At 45.1% G+C, this 25619-nt stretch overlaps 1 protein-coding gene across 1 annotated transcript in view; it reads right to left on the reverse strand.

Moving 5' to 3' along the window:
- PDZRN4 (PDZ domain containing ring finger 4) overlaps positions 1-24173 on the reverse strand; it is a 2469118-nt gene extending 2444945 nt beyond the window's left edge. The window contains exon 1 of the mRNA XM_085653075.1: positions 23435-24173. Within this exon, the coding sequence (XP_085509201.1) occupies positions 23435-24103 (669 nt within the window). The 5' untranslated portion in view covers positions 24104-24173. The remainder of the gene's footprint in view (positions 1-23434) is intronic.
- Between the last annotated feature and the right edge of the window lie 1446 nt (positions 24174-25619).

The following is a 25619-nucleotide window of genomic DNA, read 5'->3' on the forward strand; positions in this document are numbered from 1 at the left end:
CCTGACAAGGTCAAAAGCAAAGCTGACAGGAACTGAATAGGCCTTGGATCCTGGAAAAATGGACCAAGGACCTTCCAAGAGGAGGAGTAGCAGGGGTAAGGCAGAGCCTTCCCCCCAGGATCAGTCTGTAGAAACTCTTTTAGCAGAAGAGGATCTAGTTCCTGAAGAAAGAACTGCCCCCAGATGAACTGGAACCTGATCAGGTTGAGTTCTTGGGGGCAGGGGGATCTTCTAGGGCAGACTTGAGCCTGGAGCAGCAGAGCTGCCCCACTCTTGAATCCCTCAGACAGCAGGCTGCAGCTAAGGCTGCAGGGAATGCCAGTAGGACCCATAAGATATATTGGGATGATGGGCTCCTTTACTCTGAGGGTCGAGACCCCAAGCCTGGTGCAGCCAGGAGGTTGGTCATACCTCAAAAGTTTAGGGGCTTCCTGCTCACACTGGCCCATGATATTCCCTTAGCAGGACACCTGGGCCAAAACAAGACTTGGGACAGAATTGTCCCTCACTTTCATTGGCCCCAAATGGGTGAGGACTGTAAGAGCTTTTGCAGCTCTTGCACTACCGGTCAAGCCAGTGGCAAGGCAGGTAAATCCACAAAGGCCCCCCTGATACCATTGCCTGTGGTGGGGTGCCCTTTGAACGGGTGGGGATTGACATTGTTGGTCCCCTAGACCCACCAACAGCATCTGGGCACAGGTTAATTCTAGTGGTAGTGGATCATGCCACTAGATACCCAGAAGCTATTCCCCTTAGGACCATCACAGCACCTGTGGTGGCAAGAGCCCTCCTGGCAGTCTTTTCCAGGGTGGGTTTTCCTAAGGAGGTATTGTCTGACAGAGGTACAAACTTTATGAGTAGCTACCTCAAGGCAATGTGGAAGGAGAGTGGGGTTAACTATAAGTTCACCACCCCTTATCATCCTCAATGCAATGGCCTTGTTGAGAGATTCAACAAGACCTTAAAGGGTATGATCAAAGGGCTCCCAGAAAACCTTAGGGGAAAATGGGATGTTCTTCTGCCCTGCCTTCTCTTTGCATACAGGGAGGTGCCACAAAAGGGGGTTGGTTATAGCCCCTTTGAACTTTTGTTTGGCCATCCTGTTAGAGGGCCACTCCGTCTAGTGAAGGAGGGATGGGAGCAACCTCTCAAATAGGCCTGGGCGTAGTTCGCGAAGTAGCACTTCGCGAAGCTACGCAAAGTGAAGTTCGCACTACGCGAGCTACGCGTAGCACTTCGCGAACTGCGTAGTACCTTGTTCGCACTGTGCCAGATGTCGTTTTCAATGATTGCACAGTGCGGACAAGCAACCGGCACTGTGCAATCATTGAAAATGGCATCTTGCACAGTGCGAGCTGTAGTTTTCTGCTGCTCGAGTAGATTTTTACTCGAGCTTCAGCTTTCTCAACGCGAACTGGTAGTTTCTCATCGCGAGCATACGTGACCACTCGCAATGAGAAACCTGACCTCCTCGAGTTGGGAATCTCGCCGGGAGGTTTATTTTCCATGCTCGTGATCGCCAACTTGAAGTTGCTGATCGCGAACAAGGAAAAAGTCTCGCCGGGATGTCATTTTGCTTGCTCGTGGTAACCAACTGGACGTTGAGGACCGCGAGCAAGCAAAAAATGACCGCAGCACTACGCTACGCGTGTTCGCACTGTGCTACGTGCAGTTCGCGTAGTGCGAAGTAGCGCGAACTTCGCAAACTACGCGAGCGTAGCGTAGTGCTTCGCCCAGGCTTACTCTCAAACCCCCTAAACAGGATATTGTGGACTATGTACTTGGTCTCCGCTCCCGGATGGCTGAGTACATGAAGAAGGCAACTAAAAACCTGGAGGCAAGTCAGGAATTACAGAAAGCCTGGCATGACCAAAATGCTGTACTGGTGGTGTACCAGCCAGTACAGAAGGTATGGGTGTTGGAGCCAGTGGCCCCATCAGCTCTCCAAGATAAGTGGAGTGGACCCCATACCATTTTGGGGGGAAAGGGAGAGGTTACCTACTTGGGAGACCTTGGCTTACCTACTTGGGAGACCTTGGCACTCCCAGAAGTCCCCACAGGGTACTTCATGTCAATAGGTTGAAAGCATATGTGGACAGGGCTGACATGGGCTTGCTCATGGCAACAGATGAGGGACAGGAGGAAGAGAGTGACCCTCTCCCAGACCTGCTCTCTCAGAACCCTGACGATGGGTCAGTTGATGGAGTAGCCTTGGCAGGCAGCCTCACTGACCAGCAGCAAGCAGACTGTAGACAAGTTCTTCAGTCTTATACACATATGTTTTCTCTGACTCCAAGTCAGACCCCCTGGTGCACTCATGAAGTGGACACTGGGGACAGTCTGCCTGTCAAGAATAAAATCTACACGCAACCTGACCATGTCAGGGACTGCATAAGGACAGAAGTCCAAAAGATGTTGGAATTAGGGGTGATTGAGCCCTCAGATAGCCCTTGGGCTAGCCCAGTAGTCCTTGTACCAAAACCTCACACCCCGGATGGTAAGAGAGAGATGAGGTTCTGTGTTGACTACAGGGGACTCAATGCAGTCACTAAGACTGATGCTTACCCAATTCCCAGAGCAGATGAGCTCATAGATAGATTGGCCTCAGCCAAATATCTGAGCACATCTGATCTGACAGCTGGCTACTGGCAGATGAGGTTAGCTGAGTTTGCAAAAGCCAAAACTCCATTTTCTACCCCTGGTGGGCATTATCAATTTATTGTGATGCCCTTTGGTTTGAAAAATGCACCTGTCACTTTTCAAAGGTTGGTGAACCAAGTCCTCTCAGGCCTGGAAGACTTTAGTGCAGCATATCTAGATGCTATTGCTGTCTTTAGCTCCACCTGGGAAGATCACCTGATCCACCTGAGGAAAGTTTTGGAAGCCCTGCAAAAGGCTGGGCTCACTATCAAGGCTACTAAGTGCCAGATAGGGCAGAGTCAGGTTCTGTACCTGGGTGACCTTGTAGGTGGAGGCCAGGTTCAACCACTTCAGAGAAAAATACAGACCATCATGGACTGGGTTGCTCCAACCACCCAGACTCAGGTTCGAGCTTTCTTGGGCCTGACTGGTTACTATAGGAGGTTTGTAAAGGGATATGGATCCATAGTGACCCCCTTGAATGACCTCACCTCTAAGAGGATGCCTAAAATGGTTCAGTGGACTGTCAGCTGTCAGAAAGCTTTTGATGACCTAAAACAGGCAATGTGCTCTGCTCCAGTGCTCCAAAGCCCCAACTACTCCAAAGAATTCATAGTTCAAACTGATGCTTCAGAGGTGGGGGTAGGTGCTGTGTTATCACAACTGAATGAGGAGGGCCAGGATCAACCAGTAGCTTTTATTAGCAGAAGGTTGACCCCCAGAGAGAAACGTTGGTCAGCTATAGAGAGGGAGGCCTTTGCTGTGGTCTGGGCCTTGAAGAAGCTGAGGCCATACTTGTTTGGCACTCACTTCATTGTTCAAACAGACGATAAGCGCCTCCTATGGCTAAAACAGATGAAGGGTTAAAACACCAAACTACTCAGGTGGTCCATTTCACTTCAGGGGATGGACTATACAGTGTAACATAGACCTGGGAGCAACCATGCCAATGCAGATGGCCTCTCCAGATATTTCCACTTAGAACATGAAGACTCAACTGGTCAAGGTTAGTTTAATGTCCCTGCGTTTGGGGGGGCGGAGGGGTTATGTAGGAGAGTGGCATCGACTGCATAGTTGCCCCAAACTTTTTGCTGAGGTTTTGACTGTTTTATGACTCTAGCCAGGCTGTGGCCCTGCTATCCAGGACCCCAGCCTATCTGCTTCCTCTGTTAAACGATGTGAGTACCCTAGGTACAAACCAATTGGATGCCGAGGATGCCCTGACAGTCCCTTGTAGATGGTACCCTAGGTACCCAGGGCATGGGTCCCTCAGTAGGCCTACCAGGGCTGCAGAACCTATTATGCCACCCTGGGACAGCCATGCAAACTGACACCACCAGACCACTACTGTAGTCTGGGTAAGGTGGTGCTAGCACCCCTTACAGGGATATAGGTAACCTGTATCCCACCCCATTACAACACATATACTCTCATAGGTCACCCCTATAGCAGGACTTGCTAATCCTACAAGGCAGGGTGCCGAGGTATGTGTGAGGGGGGACCCCTACCTGAGTAGGGCCTCTCTGCAACCCTCGTAAAATCATTGCTGGTTTGTTTGTAGTGGAGCCATACCATATACTCCTAACCGCATTATAGGTCTATCGCGATAGCGTGATAACTTGAGAATGGCTACACAGAACCATATCGTGTTTGGTGTCAAACATGTAGGAATCCTACCCCCAGTCCAGCCATGGGCATGAGGGCACGATTCCCCCCTGCTAGAGGGGCGATATGGGAAAAGCAGCAGAATTCAGACACCAATTTAAAAGTGCACACGTAGTACAAAATGGCTACTGCCCGCCACCCACACGACTCTGGCTGGCTGTTGCTGGGGAAAATCCCAGCCTCGCCAGCTGGACAATAGGGCTCCTGTGGCAGGGAGGTGCTAGCATCTCCCCAGACAGGATATGTGGATTGGAACAGGGTGGGTGCACCATATGTTGCCTTTCAGAGTTGCACGTAGGCAGCTACAGCACCTACATTCTGCATACACCGCCTGGAACCGGTTCAGGGGCATCCTGCCCATCGCCCATGTGGGAAACACACAAAGGGGAGAGGGTGTAGCCACCCTTTCCCGCCTCACCTCTCATTGGTGGACACTACTCTGGACACTCCCCTAATCTTGGGGATAAAGGTGAATAACGTGGCCCCAGAGCCTCAGATTAATCTTGGACTTCACAGACTTGACCTTCAATGAGCAGCTGCCCAGCTGACTGAAGAAATCTCCCTTGGGGTAAAGGAGTTACCCCCCTGCTTGGCAGGCACCTGAAACACTGCAAGTGACCCGGTTGGAACTTTGCTGCTCCTACGAACTTCGTCGACTTCCAGCAACCTCGAGGTGGGTTTCCTAAGCATCCCAGAGGCCAGTGAGTGTGCACAGCAAGTCTGAGCACCGCGGACCGCGTGGGTGCCGAGATTCCCAATAACCCAGGACACCGGCCACCTCTTGCATAGCACACGACCCTGACCAGTGGGGAAGTTGTGCTTTGGCCCATTTTTGAGCCAACCACCAAGTAGCAATTGTGCCAAAGATCAGCACCCTACCCCCCTCCGGTGGCCCGTGGGCTCCCTTTTACGCACTCCATTTTGCTGCCTTCTCTGGTCCCTTGTCTCTCAACTTGTGGGCCCGAGCGGAGGACAATCTCGACATTTAAGAGTTCCCCTGGTTGCTCCAGGCCTGCTCTACAGTCTCTCCAAAGGAGAACTCTCACAGATCTCGTGGGTTTGCACCTGTAGCGGATTTGTTCATCTTGCGTGGGTTGCGGTTGCCAAGGCTTAGTGGATCCAATCCAGACACTAACACTGCAGCGACCCTCATCCGACGTGGGACAGTTGCCCTCCCGAAGCTGGCCTTCCTTGAAGCCTCCCGGAGCCCGTGGCTGCACCTCTTTTCACTTGAAGCACCCAACATTGAAGGGCTCTTTCCTTTGAGCTCCCTGGTCACTGTGCCGTGATCCAGACTCTGTCCCCTCTGCTTTCAGGTTCTTCTCTGCAAGATCTACAGCTTCAATCTTCACAGCATCATCAACGCTTTTGGCTAGCAGCAGTTTTGTACATTTTCCCATTGAAAATCAGCCCGCGACCCGACATCGAAAACGACCTATGCACCCGGCTTCCCTGGGGCAGGTAACAGTGGTACCTCGGTACTCTCGTGGTAGTGGGCTCCTCAAAAGCTTAACTCTAAAGTTTTAACTTTGTACTCCTGCTAGAAGTGACTTTCATCTATTTAAATCAAACCGCGACATTCTCCATAGGCTTTAATAGAGATCCCGATAGCAGCTATTTCCACTGCACGCGCCTCCTGTGGGTCCCCTGCTCATATAACCTGGGGTGGATTCTTAAGGGGCCAGCGATCCTAAATGCCCTCGGCATGGTCTGTAGAATTTGCGTGGTTCTTATACCACTTTAATATATGGTTTGGTCCCCCCCTGGGGCCCTATGATTCCAGTGCTATTTATTGTATCTATCAATGCTTGTTTGAATTGTAACTTTGCCTCAGCCTCATAAAGAGACTTGCGGGATTCGGTTTAGAATAAATACATATATTTTATATATATATACACCTGTGTGGGCTACTCTTTCATTTGGTCATTCAAGAGGTTATCTATGGTAAAACAATAAGCTTAACACTCCTTCAAGACTTAGCCTGTAGGCTGCTCTCCACAGCTACCACTAGGATAGCTTTCTTTAAAGGTGGTCTTAAACCTATCATCAATAAGAGTCGAATTGGACTGGTGCAAGGTGTCCCCTATAACTAGGAGACAGCATATGCCAGGCCAACTTCTCACACTCTTGCTACAATAAATATGATTCTGTAAAAAGCTAGGCTGCTCCGCCACGGCAGAAAAATGGAGAGGCGGGTAGTCATGGAACAGTATCTCCGCCTGATTCACAAAGGTAAACTTACACTTGTGTACATTTCCGATTATTTACTATTCACAAAGGGATTTATGTGCAGAATCTCAAGGTCCCGGCATATAAAAGTATAGGTATTTTTATGTGCGAAGACTCCGCACTCCTAAAGTAAATCCCTTTTGAATAACTAACAATTGTAAACTTATAGGAAAGTGTAAGTTTACTTTTGAGAACCAGGCCTTCATTGTGTGATCCTGGGCAAGCCACCTACTGCACCCCTTTCGCAATATAGTGGAAGTCTGCAACACGGGGACTTCTCGGACAACCCCTTCTGTGTCAGACCACACCCAGCCCCCAACCTTAGCCAAGACAGAAATCCAGAGTTTCTCCATTAGGGGGCGGCATGCAGTGTGGTGAAGCAACCCCCCCCCCCCCCCCGTCCAACAGAGCGCAGGTAAGAGTAAACAGGCAAGCAGATACAAATTCTACACGTGTACTGTATAGGATCAATGACTGGAGAGGAAAGTGTGCAGTGACTCAAAACAATATCAGTAGGTGCAAATCACTATTTACGTGTGAAAATACAATAAGAGTGGATGCATTACGGTAGTGTACACAGAACAATATACAATGAACAAAAAATCTGGATGCATTTAGGTGTATATTCATGAATTATGTAGGAGATGGTACGAGGTGCTAAAACAAACACGACAAACGTGATACAACAGTTTTAACAAAAGGCATAATGCCTATGTCTAAATGGAGACATGTCAAGTGTGGTGGGGGTTGTACTAATAAATTCACGGGAGATCCCAGTGTAGAGGATTCAAGAATGGAGCTGAATAGTTGGATCAGTGATCAACCATTACTAAGTACTGATACCTGCCTGGTAATCTCCTCATACTCATTTAATCCTCTCACTACAGTGTCAAACATATGTATCCACCTGCGCTCGTGTAGATTCAAAACCCTGGTAAAGTCACCTCCTCGTGGGTTGACTTTTACCTTCTCAATTACACACCAATGGAGGCTCTCAGGTGAATGTCCAAAGGTGTTAAAATGTTCTATGAAGGGTGCTCCTTGTCCCCGACAACGTATACGACTGCAATGTTGCAGTATGCGTGTCTTGACTTTTTGTATAGTTTGGCCAATATACACAAAAGCACAAGGGCAAGACAGGGCATAGATTACCCCAGTGGAGTTGCAATTTGTGTGGTCTTGGAGTGTGTGCATCTAGTTGTTGTGTGTGAATGTTTTTAGTTAACTGGTCATGGGACAGGGCCTGCATTGCCCACATTTAAAATGTCCTTTGACAGGCGGGATATTCCATAAGGTTGTTTGTAGGGTCCTCGATTCCGTGGGTAGCAAGGATTTTACTACATACTCCCACACATTTTTGCCTTTTCGAAATGCATGCATCGGAGGGTGTGTATGTCTGTCACCTAGTTCATCTGCAACTAAATGCCAATGGCTGTTTATGATTTTCTTGACAGTGTTGCTTTTACCACAGAAAGTGGTTATGCAAACGAACCGATCCCGGTCAGTGGTCTCTCTCTCTTTGGGTTCTAAAAGGGACTCCCTGTGGTTAAACCATGCACGTTTATGTGCCTTTTTGAGTAGTCTTAAAGGATAGCCCCCATCCATCAAACGAGATATCAGTTCTGCTGATTCCAGAAAGTAGTCTTCCTTCTTGGAACAATTCCTGCGCAACCTTAGGAATTGCCCAAACAGTAAATTGTCCCCAAGGTTGCGTGGATGCTGGCTGGAATAGCGCAGGAGGGTATTTCGTACACTCTCTTTTCTGTACAGACTAGTGTATAGTTTGTTCTGCTCCACTTTTATTGTTCTATCCAAGAACTTAACGGATGAGTCATTGAAGTCTAGGGAGAATTTTATGGCTTCCGAACAGTTGTTCAGCCAGACATTAACTCTTTAAGTTGTTGTTTATTCCCTTGCCGTATTTGTAAAACGTCATCAATGTATCAACGCCACAGGTCGATACCATGGATGTAGGGATTCAATTCATTGAGGACATAAGTATGTTCAAACAAGTCCATGAATATAATCGCTGGAAGAAAGGCAGAGTCAACCAAGAGATGAAGCTATATATCATATCTTTATCCATATCCATCTTAAAACTGCCTGTGACTCAGTCAATAGATACATTTTACGGCACTCGGAATGACATTTGCCTCCCAGACAAGTTTGTGATTCCTTTATAACAACTGCATCACAGTAACACAGCCAGATGTCATCTGTAATGTCATAAATGAGGTCATAGAACATGTCATCAGTGATGTACTATGTGAGGTCATAAGCAGTGAATGAGGGAGGCGCAAGTTATAGTTATGCTGGTAACAATGACTGCTGAATATACATTTTTTTTTTTTTTAATACATTAACTTTGTCACCGAGAAATTCACCTAACTATAATGCTACTTTAACGTTTGTTTTTTTTCTATGAATTTCTAGGGTTTTTTCAAAGTAAAGAAATTTTTTTCTGAGTGTATGTATGGTAGAATGTCTTTATAATATATGTTGTGTTCAGACATTTTAGTAGAATAATGGTTTTTTTACTGTAACAAAACAGGATATAGTTCACATGTTCCAAAATCTTTCTAAAATGTGTGTGTTTTAAACAAATACAATTCAACAGGAATTGAGAGTTTGAGCAAAGACCACATCGCAGGGTTACTCAGTAATTTTCCATGCAACTCTTGTGAGAGTCTTGTGGGATTGTAAGAGGCTCCCCATCAGGCTTCACCTACAGAAGCTTGTTAATGACTCTCATGAGACTCCCACGCACAATTTGAAAATCACCCAATCGAAAAGCTCCTCCTATCAAACAAGTGACTCTGCACCATACAAACACTAGTTAGTCGCAACCTAATCTACCTTTGCAAGTTCCAAAAATCTACCAATTAAATTTATAATTTTGCCACCCTCCCCTTTTTCCTCTCCTCATACAACTCTGTCTTGCTCCTGGAGTTTCTCATTCTGCTGAGCACTCCTCTTCTGTGATCTCCGTATTGCACATTGGTTCACCTCTGGATTTTGGGACACAGCTACATCCACTAGGCTAGAGATGATGCCATTAATTGAGGTATTGACAAGAATCTTGGATTTGCAAACTTGTACATCATTTGGATTGTTCATAAAAAGGTATTAAGTGGCATCAGTTGTTACCAATGGTTGTAATAATTTTGGATTGTTAGCAGCAAGACTTGATAATAGTGTACTGTGGTGGCACTAACCTAGCCACAATCACAGGTGTTGCGCTCGAAATCCAAATGAAGGAGACCTTCCCACAATTGAAGCCTCTCTTGCTTTTTGTAAATTCTGATGTATGTCAAAGACATCACCATACCATTACTATATGGTTTGGTTCGACTGATAGCCTGTTATACCCGCGTCACTTATCAGGCTCTCCTAACCCCCTGTTCCCCCCTTTTTCTGACGCTTTTATTTCTACAGGACCCAACTGGTGTCCTCTAGTCACCGCCAGGACTGTTGCTAGCAATTTCTAGCAACCCACTAGGTGAGTTCGCAGTTGCAATCCCCTTGACCATGAGTGTTGAATTATTACTCACCATTAACATATGTTTATTCCCAAAAAATTTTAATTGCACTATTTTATATTCTTTAGATTGCACACTTAGTCCAAATAGGCACAATACGCTATAATAATTAAGAGTTGATCTACCTTTAAGCATCTGTAACTCTAATAGCGTGGTTTTTTCACTTTTACTATAACCCTTGTTTATATTTAGAAGAGATTTGTTTAGATTGTTATCCGGTATTATACTTTTTCTCACCTTTGTCCGCAGGTAACTCACCTGAAGACGTGGTAGGTAGAATGCACCTTTCCACGTAGTGTAGATAGTTGCTTCTGATCCTGAAGAAGTGCCCAGATCCCCCTGACATACGAGGCACGAAACATGTCGATCTATAGAGTAGAGCTTCATGACTAGATACCTTCTCTAGTACACTAGCCACTCTACACCATTTTAATCGGGTAGTTTACCTTCCTAATAAACTATTGATAAGGACTAACTGACCCGTTTTAATCTCACTCCTTCACACATCTACACACATTAGGCCCCTCACCCCCATGCACCAACCGGCAGGAACAGAAGATCCCCGATAAAGAGCCCCGGTTCGGGTGCCCATCAAGGATTGCAGCGCCGCCTTGATGAGGGGCAGAGCTCATATGATGAAGCATGACACCCAGCTTGCCGGGTGTGTGAGAGCTCTAGTTCAACCAAGGGAATTTCCCAAGTCACTGCCAGGCCTCTCCGGTTCTGTATAATAGGATTGACGTCCTGAGCAATCTCATCTATGTACCAGAGGAACTTTGTACCCAGTTTTGTTCTTATTCGTTGGGGCCTGTACACTGGACCTCATTAAATAAGCCCGTCTGTCTTGTCCCTCCTTTTGTATTACAGTACTAGCACGGGTATCCACCCGTGGGACACAACCTATAGGTTACCAGCAGATTAAAATTAATCTAGGCTGGACCATCTATCTTTCTTTCCACTGACTGACCACAACTTTTATTCTCATGGATACTCAAGGGCTTAGCTTCGGCGATGCTGCGGTCTCAGATATACTTGAGAGAACACCGTCCCTCCTACTAAATGATGGTAATATTGCCTCAGGTTCACAATCAGACGATTGGAATGCCTTGACGCAACTTAAAAGAGAGTGGTTAAAAATAACTCTCCATGGTGCCCTAATGACGGAATATTTACGTGCTAATATTGCACCCTCTGGACTCATCATCAACAATTTCCCTAGATTATTTCTATATGATGCTACCTTCAAGAAGGAATGGTCCCTGGTTGCGTGGAAATGCACCAGGGATCTATTAGTACTCATCATTAATCCAGCAAGACGTCTAGCGGAAGCCCTCCTAGTCAGGATACAAATTGCTGAGGGAGCGCTCAAAACCACCATCCAGATTACTGCTTACAAGAGTAGACTTGCTGAGATTAATGCAGAGATCACCGATAACAAGGAATATCTGATGAAACAAAAAATAGCGAGGCTTCAGAAAGATATTCTGAAATTCGATAAAGAAAAAGTCTACCCTTACCTTAAGGCAGACTACACATCGGTCAAGAGCAGCTACTCATCTGATGACAACTCCGATAGAAGAGACTCTTCTGACAGCAATTCAAGTACAGGAAGCTGGGGCAGTAACAATGCACGGAGAAATCAACACTCCAATTACCATTACAATGCCCCGGCCTTCCAGGGACCTCCCCTGTTTCCTGGCCATCCTCCACCACCTCCATATTGGCAATACCCTCCATTTCAAGCAGGACCCCCTCAGTTCTTCAACAATGGCCCCCCTTTTTTAGACAGAGGTTGGGGCAGAGGAAGAGGGCGCAACAGAAGAGGCTCTCAAAAACGGGTCCAATGGCAGGACACACCGACAACAGGGATGGACACCACGCAGCAAAATGGTGAACAAGAGAAACTAGTGGTGAATCTGTCACCACGCATTCTCAATGAATCTGAGATATCTATATTACAAAAGGGGTTAGGCTTTGTCCCCACCCCGAAAGTAGACAAATTCAGAGACCTTTGTGAAGTACAAAAATTGTTCCGCAAGATACGACTCCAGTCTTTTTTTCAGGACAAACCCAACAACACAGAGGATGACTCGGGATTGAGAAATCCCTCTACCTTCACCCCACTCAATGCTATGATCCCCGTGGAAGTGTTAACCTTTGAGAAGGCAGTACTAAAAGACCTAGCCTTAATACCTCTTCCTTCTCCCTTCCACAACCTTTCTAAAACTGAAATACAAACTGCGAACACACTTGCTGGGGATAAATCGAGAACCATCAAACAAGCACACAAGGGTGGGGCAACTGTGATACAATCCACAGTTGACTATGATATGGAATGCAGACGTCAACTTGACAATGACAGATATTACGCTCCCATCACACTTGATCCAACCCCACGCCTCGCTAATGCCATCTCCGTATTAGTACATGAGGCTGTTACCAACGGTTGGATTAGTCAAAGAGAGTCAGCTTTTTTGATTGCGACAGAAACAAAATACCGTACTTCTATACCTTGCCTAAAATACACAAAGGCACAGTTCCGGTTCCTGGGCGCCCTATTGTCTCGGGAATTGGCTCAATACTTGAGCCCTTGTCCAAATTCGTTGACCATTTCTTACAGCCCCTAGTCAGAAACACACCATCTTTCATAAGGGACACGACTGACATCCTCAGAATCATCGGATCTATAGAGGATCCAGGAGAAATTGATTTCCTCATTACCCTGGATGTAGAGGCTCTCTACACAAACATTCCCCAGGGAGACACTCTGACTGTTGTAGAAGCGGCCCTCAATTCCTTAGATTGGGACTCTCCCACTCCTATCACGTTTATCATGGAGTGTGCATCCCTGGCATTGACTGAAAACTTCTTTGAATTTAAAGGCCAACTGTATCATCAATGCCAGGGTACTTCGATGGGGAGCACTTTTGCTCCTAGTCTGGCCTGTCTTTACATGGCTGCCTTTGAAATGAATGTCATCAACAACAACAACAATCCATACGTCCACCACCTGAAACTTTGGAAATGGTTTATCGATGACATTTTAATCTTCTGGCATGGTACCATCGAGACATGTATGGCTTTTATAGGCTGGATTAATCAACAAAACACCTTTTTGAATTTTTCTCACACCATTTCAGAAACCAATGTTGCATTTCTTGACCTGAACATCAGGCTATCTGAGGGGGAGCTCTCCACTAGTCTGTATAGAAAACCTACTGATCGTAACAGCTTACTCCTATACCAGAGCCACCATCCTAGGGCCCTCAAAGACAACCTGCCTTTTGGACAGTTCTTACGCATTAGACGCAATTGCACATCCACCACTGACTATAGGAAAGAGTCCGCGATTCTAGCTACTAATCTAAAGACTAGAGGCTACCCTTCCAAAGTGATCAATGACTCTATGAAGAGAGCTAGAAATAACCCTAGGGAAGCACTACTAGAAGTTCACTCTAAACCACCAGTAGACTCTATTACATGTGTCACCTCCTATACAGCCACCTCAGCTCCAACCAAGAAGATCATTTTGAAACATTGGAACATCTTGAATACAGGAGACTTAAGGATATCTAAACCTAGATTTGCATACACCAGAACCCGTAGTCTGCGAGATATTCTGATCCATACGAGACCCAGGACCCATGCCGATGTGGCACAAACCACTTTATGGGGCCTACCACCTGTTAAGGGACATTATCCCTGCGGTACTTGCACAGTCTGTAAGTACACGACAACTACAAAGGAAGTGACATTACGATCCAACTTCAAGTGGTGCATCCAGACACATACTAATTGCAACACTAGACATTGTATCTACCTGATTACCTGTCCTTGTGGTTTACAATATATAGGGATGACCATGCGTCCGGTCAAGGTTCGCATCACCGAACATAGAAGTAACATACGTTGCCAACGAGCCACCACGAGACTGTATAGACACTTTACCGAGACTCAGCATTCCCCTGATTCTATACACTGGATTGTATTGGAAGGTCACCAACATATTTCCAAACAATCTCTGTTTAGGATCGAACAGAGATGGGTACACAGATTAGCAAGCCATACTGAGGGTCTAAATGATGATATCCCATGGAGTTCAATTTCTTAGCACCCAATATCTAACCAAATTCCAACATTGCCATTACTTGCTTGAATTATCGCACCATATGGAATAGAGGCTATCCACCAATAGCTGGCCTTCCCTTTGTTACTACACCATTGGCCCTGTTCCTTCACCTTTACACAGTCTCTTCCATAACGTTGACGATATTGGGTTCATTAGCGTAGATTACTCCGATCTAGTCTGCGATGTTTTGCCCTTTCTGTACCCACTTCATTAGAACCCATGTGTACTTTCTGTTAGTCTCTGTTAGAATATACTCTCTTAACCGGAGTATTTAACGTCATTCCTTTACTAACATGTCCGCCAGAGGCATCTTCCGTCATCACGTGATCAGAGCTCTGTAGGTGAGGATTAGATTAACAAAACTCCCCATACCAACATGTCCGCCAGAGTTTCTGGCGACATCACGTGACCTTATACGTCTCACGTGAACAGCGTGGTGACACGCCACGTTCGCACCACACCTCTTTCACGTTACGAATCAGGAAACAGTGGGTATATCTCCCCGAGTTATCCACACCCGGTCACCACCCCGGTTCCTGGCGGTATTGGGTAGGTGTTGCAGCTTAGCGTGATTCAGCGCGGGTGAGTACACCTCTAGCGCCTGATTCCGGTCACTTCGTACTGCTCTCGAGAGCAACTTCTGGGCTCCCCTTGGTGAGCCTCTCCTCCGCCTGTAATCGCCGTACCCTCCGCCCCCATCAGACCGCCTGACACACCCCTTGCGATGCGGCTCCTGTTCGGTGTGAGTGGGTCTCGCCTTACACGGTTGAGTCTCCACCCAGCACCCCAGTAGTGCTTCTCATCACCATACCATTACTATATGGTTTGGTTCGACTGATAGCCTGTTATACCCGCGTCACTTATCAGGCTCTCCTAACCCCCTGTTCCCCCCTTTTTCTGACGCTTTTATTTCTACAGGACCCAACTGGTGTCCTCTAGTCACCACCAGGACTGTTGCTAGCAATTTCTAGCAACCCACTAGGTGAGTTCGCAGTTGCAATCCCCTTGACCATGAGTGTTGAATTATTACTCACCATTAACATATGTTTATTCAAAAAAAAATTTCATTGCACTATTTTATATTCTTTAGATTGCACACTTAGTCCAAATAGGCACAATACGCTATAATAATTAAGAGTTGATCTACCTTTAAGCATCTGTAACTCTAATAGCGTGGTTTTTTCACTTTTACTATAACCCTTGTTTATATTTAGAAGAGATTTGTTTAGATTGTTATCCGGTATTATACTTTTTCTCACCTTTGTCCGCAGGTAACTCACCTGAAGACGTGGTAGGTAGAATGCACCTTTCCACGTAGTGTAGATAGTTGCTTCTGATCCTGAAGAAGTGCCCAGATCCCCCTGACATACGAGGCACGAAACATGTCGATCTATAGAGTAGAGCTTCATGACTAGATACCTTCTCTAGTACACTAGCCACTCTACACCATTTTAATTGGGTAGTTTACCTTCCTAATAAACTATTGATAAGGACTAACTGACCCGTTTTAATCTCACTCCTTCACACATTAGGCCCCTCACCCCCATGCACCAACCGGCAGGAACAGAAGATCCCCGATAAAGAGCCCCGGTTCGGGTGCCCGTCAAGGATTGCAGCGCCGCCTTGACGAGGGGCAGAGCTCATATGATGAAGCATGACACCCAGCTTGCTGGGTGTGTGAGAGCTCTAGTTCAACCAAGGGAATTTCCCAAGTCACTGCCAGGCCTCTCCGGTTCTGTATAATAGGATTGACGTCCTGAGCAATCTCATCTATGTACCAGAGGAACTTTGTACCCAGTTTTGTTCTTGTATGTCAAAGACAAACATGGCAATGGCCAAAAGAGTTTTGTTCTAAGATTGATAAGTCCCGCAAGCATGTGAATAAAACAGTTTCTGCATTTCTCTGTGACCATTGCATGGGCTCTATATATCATAACAGCATCCGTTTTGATATGCCAAGTGTCTATAGGTGAGATGGAGGGCAGTTCACTGTAGAAGGGAACAGGATCTTCCTCAATAACTTCAAGGAATGCATCCAGTTATATGTGTAACTGAACAATACACTCTTTAAGCACAAAGGCTTATTTCAGAGCCACCCTATTTCTACATTATATCATTATGTCATGTTATAACTTCCTTTTTTGGGATACTGACCTCCGAGAGACTCTCGTGTGAGCACACAAATGCCTGCCTCCACCTGCATATTTCTCCGAGTCTCGTGAGACCCTTGCGAGATGGTAAAACAACTTGTGGCAGGCACAGTTATTTCCCATGCTCGTCTCATGAGACGCTCACAGGATCAGCCTCACACAGCAAGCTTTACTTCCTGAAGCTTGCACACTACTCTTACTGACTCTCGCGGGATCGCAACACAATTCTAGGGAAATAATAGTATATGGTAGGGACTAGTCTCTCTACTGAGAACCCTCTTTTGTATAATGGATGTCTACACTACAGTGTAGGAAGGAACTGCCCTCTCCTTTCAAATTTCCCTCTCAGGTGACAGATCTGCATAGCAGGGTGTGTGGATGGACTGGCCTCTCTTTCAAGACATCTCTCCCGGATGATGGGTGTTCGCAGTAAGGTGTGGGGAGGAACTAGCCTCTCTGCTGACACCTCTCTCTGTAATGATAGGTGTGGCAGTAGGATGTGTGGATGGACTGCCCACTCCTTTGAGACCATTTCTCTCAGATGACAGGTGTACGTAGTAGGGTGTGTGGATGGACAGGCCTATCCTTTGAGACTTCTCTCTCAGATTACAGATGTGCATACTAGACTGCAAGGGGAGTGACTGGCCTCTCCTATGAGACCTCTCGCTCAGATGACGGGGGGTGTAGTCAGTGGGGAGGGAATGACCTATCCTTTGAGACCTCTCTCTCAACTGACAGGTGTGATTTGTAGGGTGTGTGGATGGACTGGTGTCTTCTTTCAGATCTCCTTCTCAAATGACCAATGTGTGTAATAGGGTGTGTGCATGGACTGTCCTCTTCTTTGAGACCTCTTTCTCACATGACAGGTGTGCATAATAGGGTGTGTGCATGGACTGGCATCTCATTTGAGACCACTCTCTCAGATGACAGGTGTGCATAGTAAGGTGTTTAGGAGGTGACTAGTTTTTTATTTTAGACCGGTCTCTCAGATGACGGGTGTGCGAAGTAGGGCACATGGAGGGACTGGCCTCCCCTTTCAGACCTCCCTCTCAGATGATGGCTATGTGTCATAGAGTGTGTGGAAGAAGTGCCCTCTCCTTTCAGACCTCTCTGTCAGAAGACTGGTGTGCATAGTAGAGAGTGTGGAGGAACTGGCCTCTCTGCTGAGACATCTCTCTATAATTATAGGTGTGCATGTAGGGTGTGGGGGTTACTGGGGTCTCCTTTTAGACATCTATTTCAGATGATGGGTGTGAGTAGTAGGGTGTTTGGAGGATTCTTAACTCTACTCACAAATCTTCCCAAACCAATGAGCATAAATAGAAGAGTCTGATAAACACCATCTCCATTAAGACTCCTTCCTACAGTTACAAGTGTGCATACCAGAGTATATTCGAACATCACCTACTCATTAGCTACATTTCATGATCCTGCTGGAGTTTTGCGAGATCATAACTATTTAAAAAAAAAAAAAGAATTAACCTTCTAATCAGCACAGTACTTATCTCTTACGCCCTTTCTCTCAAAAACAATGACCACAATATCCATTCCCAGTACTATAGTATTTTGAGAACTCATCTACTCCTTTTTACTATTCTAAATCCTACAAGTGTCCTACAAGATTGTAAAAATGTGTTTAAAAAAAAAAAATACATATTTATTTTCTTCTCAGTAGTTATCCCTTAGATACTTCCTTTCTAAACTTAGGGGGCAGCATGCCTTTCTGCTGCTCCCTTATAAGCTTTTTTTATTTCATTTCCACAACACCTCCAATTTTTTTTACAGTAAACAGTAATGGCTGTCGTTTCATTTCAAACATTCCAACAGTCAGCCAATCAGACTGCTCCCTCCTGTGAGAGCGTGAAGGCTTACGGGAAATTCAGGCCTCTCGACCAATCAAAGGGCTCCATTTTAGATTTCATGCTCTTGCAGGGTGCTCATGGGACTCTTGCGAGCCCAATTGCTAAAATACACAATTATTTTTGATTCTTAATACCTCATAAACTACTGAACAGATTTACACCAAATTACAAAAAGGAAAATCTGTGACTAAGACATAGCTTCCTGGTGAATTTGGTGTAATTCCATTTGGCAGTTTTTGCTCAAATCTGTCTTAAAGAAGTCTTTGAAAAAGGTTTTGAGATTTTATGCTTTAGGACGCCTCCCCTCTTTTTTTGGCCCCCACTGGACAGATCTTCTCAAATGTTTGGGAAGGAGCAGAGGTGGATGAACTTTTTTTTTTTTTTAAAAGTCTTGTGGAGGTTCGTCAAACTGAACCAAAGTTTTTAGCAAATGAAATAACTTTCCATCTGTGGAAAAGCAGACCTTGCTATAACTACCTACTGGTGACCCCTAGTAGGATATATATATATACACACACATACACATTTTTTAAAAACCTGCATCCAAGTATCCACATGGGAAAGAAGTCTCACACTTCAGAAGATACAGCCATGTGAAATGTTATTAGCATTACTTGTTTCGACCGGAACGGTCTTTGTCAAAAGCTATTTGGCAAAGACCTTTCCGGTCAAAATGCGTCAAGCTAATAACATTTTGCATGACTATCTTCTGAAGGGGCAGACTTCTTTCCTGCATGGTACCTTGGAAGCAGGGTTTTTTTGATTCATTGTCAGAGGGCCCTACTCCCACTATCTCGCACCGGCTCTGTGTAGTGGATGTAGTCGGATGACAGCAGGAATATATCTACATACATATATACACACATACATACACACACACACACACAGCAGTATCTTGCCTCTTCTTTTTTTTGTTTATAAAAAAAATACCTGAGGTAGGACAGGGCCTGGGGGGAGGCCTCTCCTCCCCGAGCTTCTTTGAGCCCTTGGGACCCCATCTCCCGGGGCTGTTTTTATTATTAGTGGAGGGGGTGCACTCCCCCTCCCATGGCCTCTATTTGGCCTGCCTTGGGCCATTTTCAATTTGAGTGGAAGGGGGTATGTAGCCCCTATTCTCAAGTTACAGTAGGGCCCCAAGGAGCCCATCGCCTGTAGCGTGATCCTGTCAGTGTCCCAAGAACCCAATCCGCCAGCACACTAGTATTTTATGCCCAAGAGGGTGCAGGCATGCCCTGCCCACACTGGCCCAAGCAGAAAAAGCAACTGCACTCCTGCCCGGGCAGGAGCTGTGAAAATGTCTGCTCCCGCATGAGTGGGAGCAAAGCATGGGAGCCGCCTCCCCCAGCACTCAGTATGGCTGTTGACTGGGGAGCCAGCTGAGGCCATGTTTCTCAATGTGTCCCCAAGCAGTTTTGATGATATGGCTGCCCCAGCTGTGCACCAGCACTCAGTTTACAGAAAAAGGCACACACAAAAAATTAAAAAAAAATAGGATATGAGTGGCTAAAGTCACAAATCTATTATTCACTGCTCTGTTGAAGGAGAGCCCCATATTGCCCTACTGCTTTTTTGGATAATGTTATGCATCCTCGATGGTGTCCCTATAACGGGCAGGGGCACCACCAACCTTTTTTTTGATGTTGTGGGGTGGGATGCAGGTAATTCAGCAGACCCCCAGCAAAAAATACACACAAATACCCTGAAACACACACCCTAAGTCTTGTGTTCGCTGAATTTATGACACAAGGAAAGCTTACAATGCTTTTTAAAAACACTCCCCATTGGAGCTTTATGCTTTTCAGCTGGAGTGCAGAGCCCCCTTGTGGTTCGTTCTATGGCTGCACTTCGTAGCTTGAGAACAGTTTTAAAAAAAATGGCTAAACATTTTTTAATTAAAAATGCTTTATTAAAAATAATGAGACAGTCCCTTTTTAACATGACAATATATACATTTATGAAATATACATTAGATTATAGTAATTGATGATGTTTTGGACAAAGCCAATAGGTAAACTTTAAATATTTTGATGTGATGGCCTGTTGATAAAGCAAATAGTATTTGACTAAGCCTGTAGGTCTGCCGTACTTATAATCCCACAGTATAATTTACAAGGGGACCCGAAAAGGTAGCTTTGGACCTCGGGTGATTACTTATTTTAAAGAACAAAAGGTCCTTAGCTTAAGGTAAGTAAAAAACATTTCGACATAGACTTCAATGAGAACTATGGGTAGTCTTCCAATGTCCAGCCGGACAGAGGAACGTTTATTTAGAACAGATGTAGCAGAAGTTACAGAGTGAAAGAAAGGAGAAAGGATGAAACATAGACACAATCCTGTACCGAGCTTTACAAGAAGGAAAATAGGGAAATGAGAAGAAATGGCAGGCAAAAACTTTGGAGCAAATGGTGGCTTAAAATACAATACAATCTTAAATAACCTCTAACCCACAGTTACCACAATACAATTTACACAATGGATAAATTGCGGTACTGTTTGAAAAGTCGACGTTTCGATCCCTAGCTCCTAATGCAAGGGGATCATCCTCAGGACTAAACATAAACAGTTGCCTGATTTGAGTTCAACGCCTGTAAGATACAACCAGGAAAAAGGGGGAGGGAAAACAAAATAAGGTCTACTATTTACAATTGGAGATAGCATGTCAGTGTCATTGCAAGTTGTGAGGACCATATATGTCGTCTGTGACCAAGTGAAGAATTTCTTAAGCAAAATAAGGGAGAACCCGATCAAAGTAACTCATGCAAATGGTTGCGAAAGCATCAGGGACAACCGTGGTGAGAGCTTTAAAAACTAAGGACGCGGTTAGATAAGCAGTTTTTACGAGAACTGTGAAACAGTGTCTAAGTGAGAATTTGTGAAGAACGAACGACGCAGTGAGAATTAAGACACAGTCAAAATATTGCATATCATGTGCCCGTTCCATGCGCTGTTGGATTTAAACGGCATGCCAAGGAGGATTCGATGTTAAGCCAAGTTGAGTTATAATAAGCACAAGGGGCGAGGTGTGTCAAAGTTTCAGTTTATAAGGACACCCTTTATATTATTACATGACAGTCAGCTGTGTGCGCCCAACTCTACGCTGCGCACGGCGATCGACATCTTACTGTACGTGAAAAAAAAAAACAAAAAAAAAACATAGAAATTCACTGAAAAAAAACAAACAAAGGCTAAAGGGACATTCTAGTTAAGAATTGCAATAATATGTTACTTTGCATGAAATAAGTCTTTGAAATTCCCTGATTAAAACTAATATTTAAGGGACATTGCATTTGCTGAAAATGTCAGTTAATGCATACCCTTTTAAATCCACAAAACCACTTAAGTTCACGAGTCACAGTTATCTAAAGTAACTAGAACTCATGCCCCAAAGTAACTATAACTCACGCCCCGTCATGCGCTGCTAATTACCTCATGTTCATCATTCAGAACATGTTCTATGATGCCAATTGATAACATCAATGCAACATCTGAAATGACATAATTGATGACAACATTGAGCATGGCTGGGGTGAGAGTTAACAGTTACTGTAGGGCACAAGTTATAGTCACTTACGATAACTATAACTACTGAATTCAGTGGTTTTGTCTATTTAAAATGATACGCTTCACTGACATTTTCACCAAGCTAGCAATAACGGCCCTCTAAACTTTTCAGTGACTATCTATATTTACACATATATAAACATACAGATACACACACGCATTCACACACAGCTATAACATGTTTATGATGTGTACAAAACATACACCCACTGATTTCCCACACTTGATCAAACACACACAAGTGTAGCATAAAAGGCATTCATGTATGCTTAACTTATTCCTATTTATAAGAAAGCCATTTTATACATGTATATCAGTATTGCATCAGAATAAATCAAAATGGCATACTTCTTTATATTTAATATAGTGTACTCACTTAGTTCTTAAAATTTAACACAAACTGTCCTCTGGTAGTGGCAACTAGGCCGGGGAGGTATTTCAATTACTCTGGAGTAATCTTGGTAATCCTGTGTTAATCTTTGATGCGGAATTACTGATAAAGCGATTATGCCCAATTGTGTATTTAAGAGTAATTGGGGGGGGGGGGGGGAGAATCCTAGTGAGAAAGCATGCGAAAGCGTGTTCTTTTGCATTTAGTGCTATTTATTAGCGTGAAATGCATCCTCATCTCCATTTTTGACATGAAGGTGCACTAAGAAAATAGCACTAAATGGCAGGAAATCCTACTCCAAGTGCACATTTAGCGAGTGTGAGCTGATATTCATGCACTGGTGCACTTAGCGCCATTTCTTGGCACAAAATGCATCCTTGCGTCAATTTTGGACGCGAGGGGGTATTTTTGCACTAAGGAAAAAGCACTAAATGCAGAATTACTCTTCTCATATTTCTGGGCAATCATGCATGATTATGGTACGCAGAATTACGTGAGTTGTGTTCACCCCTAGTAGCAACGAGGAGAGTGGATTACTTGCACAATGTGCAGCCAGGAACATGGGTTCAATTGCTGATTTCCCAATTTGACCAAATAGTGCATTCCTATACATATCACTTTTTGATAGAGTTTAAAATCTGCGATATTAGAAATTCCGTTCAAAGTGCGGCGATATATAAAGTCACTTGTACATGGTTAAACAATAGTGATTTGCACACACAATATTATTGACATGGACATGTGTAACGAGCACATGGCAAACAATCATTTCCTGGATAAATTAGGGCATGGCCGCCAGGACACTGGTGGTGGGGGAACGGTTATGTCAAGGGCTCGGCTCGTGCCCTGGCCCGCTGAACTATGACAGAATTTCGGCTAGGTTTAGAATTGGCTCTATGAATTATGCGGGGTTGTGGCAAGAACTGATGTTCACTCTGCAAAGACGATGGAATTGCTATTATTCAGCAATATTGTCTACACCGTGGTGCTCACAATCCTACAACGTACTTATGCTTAACGCCCGTTTCAAATGCCACATTAAGATACATATTGTAGCAGCCCATATATTTGTCGCCTTTTCACTATTTCTAGTTTAGTTTTCTGCTCAGTAACGTCAATGTCTGTACGCTCGGCTAAATATTTTTTTAAGGCCTCGTGAATTGTGGTTTTGCAGTGCTTAAATGGCCAGTCTAGTCCATTAACAAAACAAGCTACAGTGATATTTCACAGAGTAACTAATTCCAAATAAATCTCATCGCCCTCCTTACCTTGCGGTTACTGCTTCCGTCTATGCTTCTGGCGATGCTGCTGAGGCGAGCCTTACACTGGGTAACATGCGCCCGCAGGGTCCGCTCCTGCGTGCTCCACCTGTCTGCCTGTCTCTTCAGCGCCTGCTCCAGGGCCGTGCTCCTGCGCTGCAGGGCCTCGGTCTGAGCTCGGAGTGTCCGCAGGCAGCAGCGGGTGTCCGGCTGCAGGTGTTCCCGCTGCCCCAGCGGCAAGCCGCAGTCCTGGGTGCAGACTCCCGGCGGTCTGTGATCGCAGCACTCCTGCAAATGCCCTTCTGCGTCCTTCATGTTCAGCACTTCGTGGCAGCCCGGCCGGGGGCACTTTCTGGGGCTGTACTCGAGGAGCCGGGAGTGCTCGTCCAGGTCTAGCAAACGGACGGAGTTGCCGCAGCCCCTTCCCCGGTTACCACACTTGAACTCCCGCCCCTTAATGAGGACCCTAAGCGACGGCACCTGGTGCAGCTCCCGGACAGAGGTACGCTGACATCCCAGCGGGCAGAGCCCCTGCTTCACCGCCCACGGGTGCAGACATCCGCCACAAAAGATGTCCCCACAGGGTGTGGACTGGGGTTCCTCGAGCGCTCGTGTGCACAGCTGGCACTTGAGAGCAGGATCCTCAGACTCGCTGAAACCTTCCTTCTCAAAGCCCATGACCTGAAACACAAACAAGGCGCGCGCCCCTCTCAGCTGAAAGGAAAGTTCACTTGATGACACTACAAGCCCAGAGCGCCGGCTGCGAATCTGGCAAACTCGTTTCATTTAAAGTTTTCAGCTGCTCGCCCTACACTACTATCCCGAGCCGTGTTTGTATTGACGCTAATTCAAACATCTTTATTGCCTCCCTTCTACGGCAACTTCTCTTCTGTCAGTCCTAACAGAAATATATTAACATTTGTCAAGTAAATGTCCAGGAATTACCTTTTCGTTCTAATGCTGAGATTTTAAATACATCGAGATATCTGCCCATGTAATCATCCGCCTGCAAAAACGCTCTTTGTTAAAGATATGGGTTTAGGATTCACTAACTAAAAGGGGACACTTTACCCCCACAGAGAGTAAAACGTGCATTTAGTTTAACCCCTTCGCTGCTAGGCCTTTTCCCCCCCTGTACTAAGCCTTTTTTTGGCTATTTGGGGTAGTGCGCGTTTAGGCCCCTGTAACTTTTTGACCACATAAGGTATCCACGCCCAATTTGTGTTCTTTTCTTCCAACATCATAGGGATTCTAAAGGTACCCAGGGTTTGTGGATTCCCCTGGAGGGGTTCCAGAAATTAGCCAAACTACAGCTACATTTTGGGTTTTGGGGGAAAAATGGGAAAAAAGGGCTGCAAATGAAAGCGTCTGGGTTTTTCCCTGCAAATGGTATCAAAAAAGGGTCTGTGGTGTTGAAATCACCATCTTCCCAGCCTTCAGGGACAAGCAGACTTTTGTAAAAAAAAAAACATTTTTTTACACAGTTTTGGCATTTATCTGGGACATTGCCTATTTTTTCTATTTTTTGTGCTTTCAACCTGCTTCCAGTTAATGGTAGAAATGGGTATGAAAGCAATAATGGATCCAGGAAAGCTATATATTTTGGAAAAGTAGACAAAATTCTGAATTCAGCAAGCGGTCATTTGTGTAGATCCTTTTAGGTTTCGTTATAGAAACTAACAGTTAAATATTGGAAACAATTGAAAATTAGGTAAAAAAACAGCCTTTTGTGTCAACGTTTTTCCATGTAACTTCTTCTAATTATGACACCTCTATGAAAGCAATATACCGTTACATCCGCTGGACCTTCCTGGTTGTGGGGATGTATAGGGCTTATAGGTTCACCAAGAACCCGATGAACCCAGAGCCAAAAACTGATCAGTGACTTGCAATGGTTTTTTATTATGTACCGGGTATATAGCAATTATTCTGGGAAAATGAGTACATGGAAAAATCGGTATGAAAGACACCTATATATTTCTGAAATGGGAACAAAATATAGAGTTTAGAAACAGTAGATATTTGCACATTTCCAAAATTGGGAATACTCATACTAGCATGAGAATTATCGATCATTTTTCAAAATTACTTCTTTTTACACATTGTCTTTCATTTGGAAGGCAGAAATGCATCGATAGTCAATAGGTAATAACAGTTGCTTTACAAATCTGAATTACCCTAAGTCTCCCGATAA

The sequence above is a fragment of the Triturus cristatus genome, chromosome 4_1, assembly GCF_964204655.1.
Source record: "Triturus cristatus chromosome 4_1, aTriCri1.1, whole genome shotgun sequence".
NCBI lineage: Eukaryota > Metazoa > Chordata > Amphibia > Caudata > Salamandridae > Triturus > Triturus cristatus.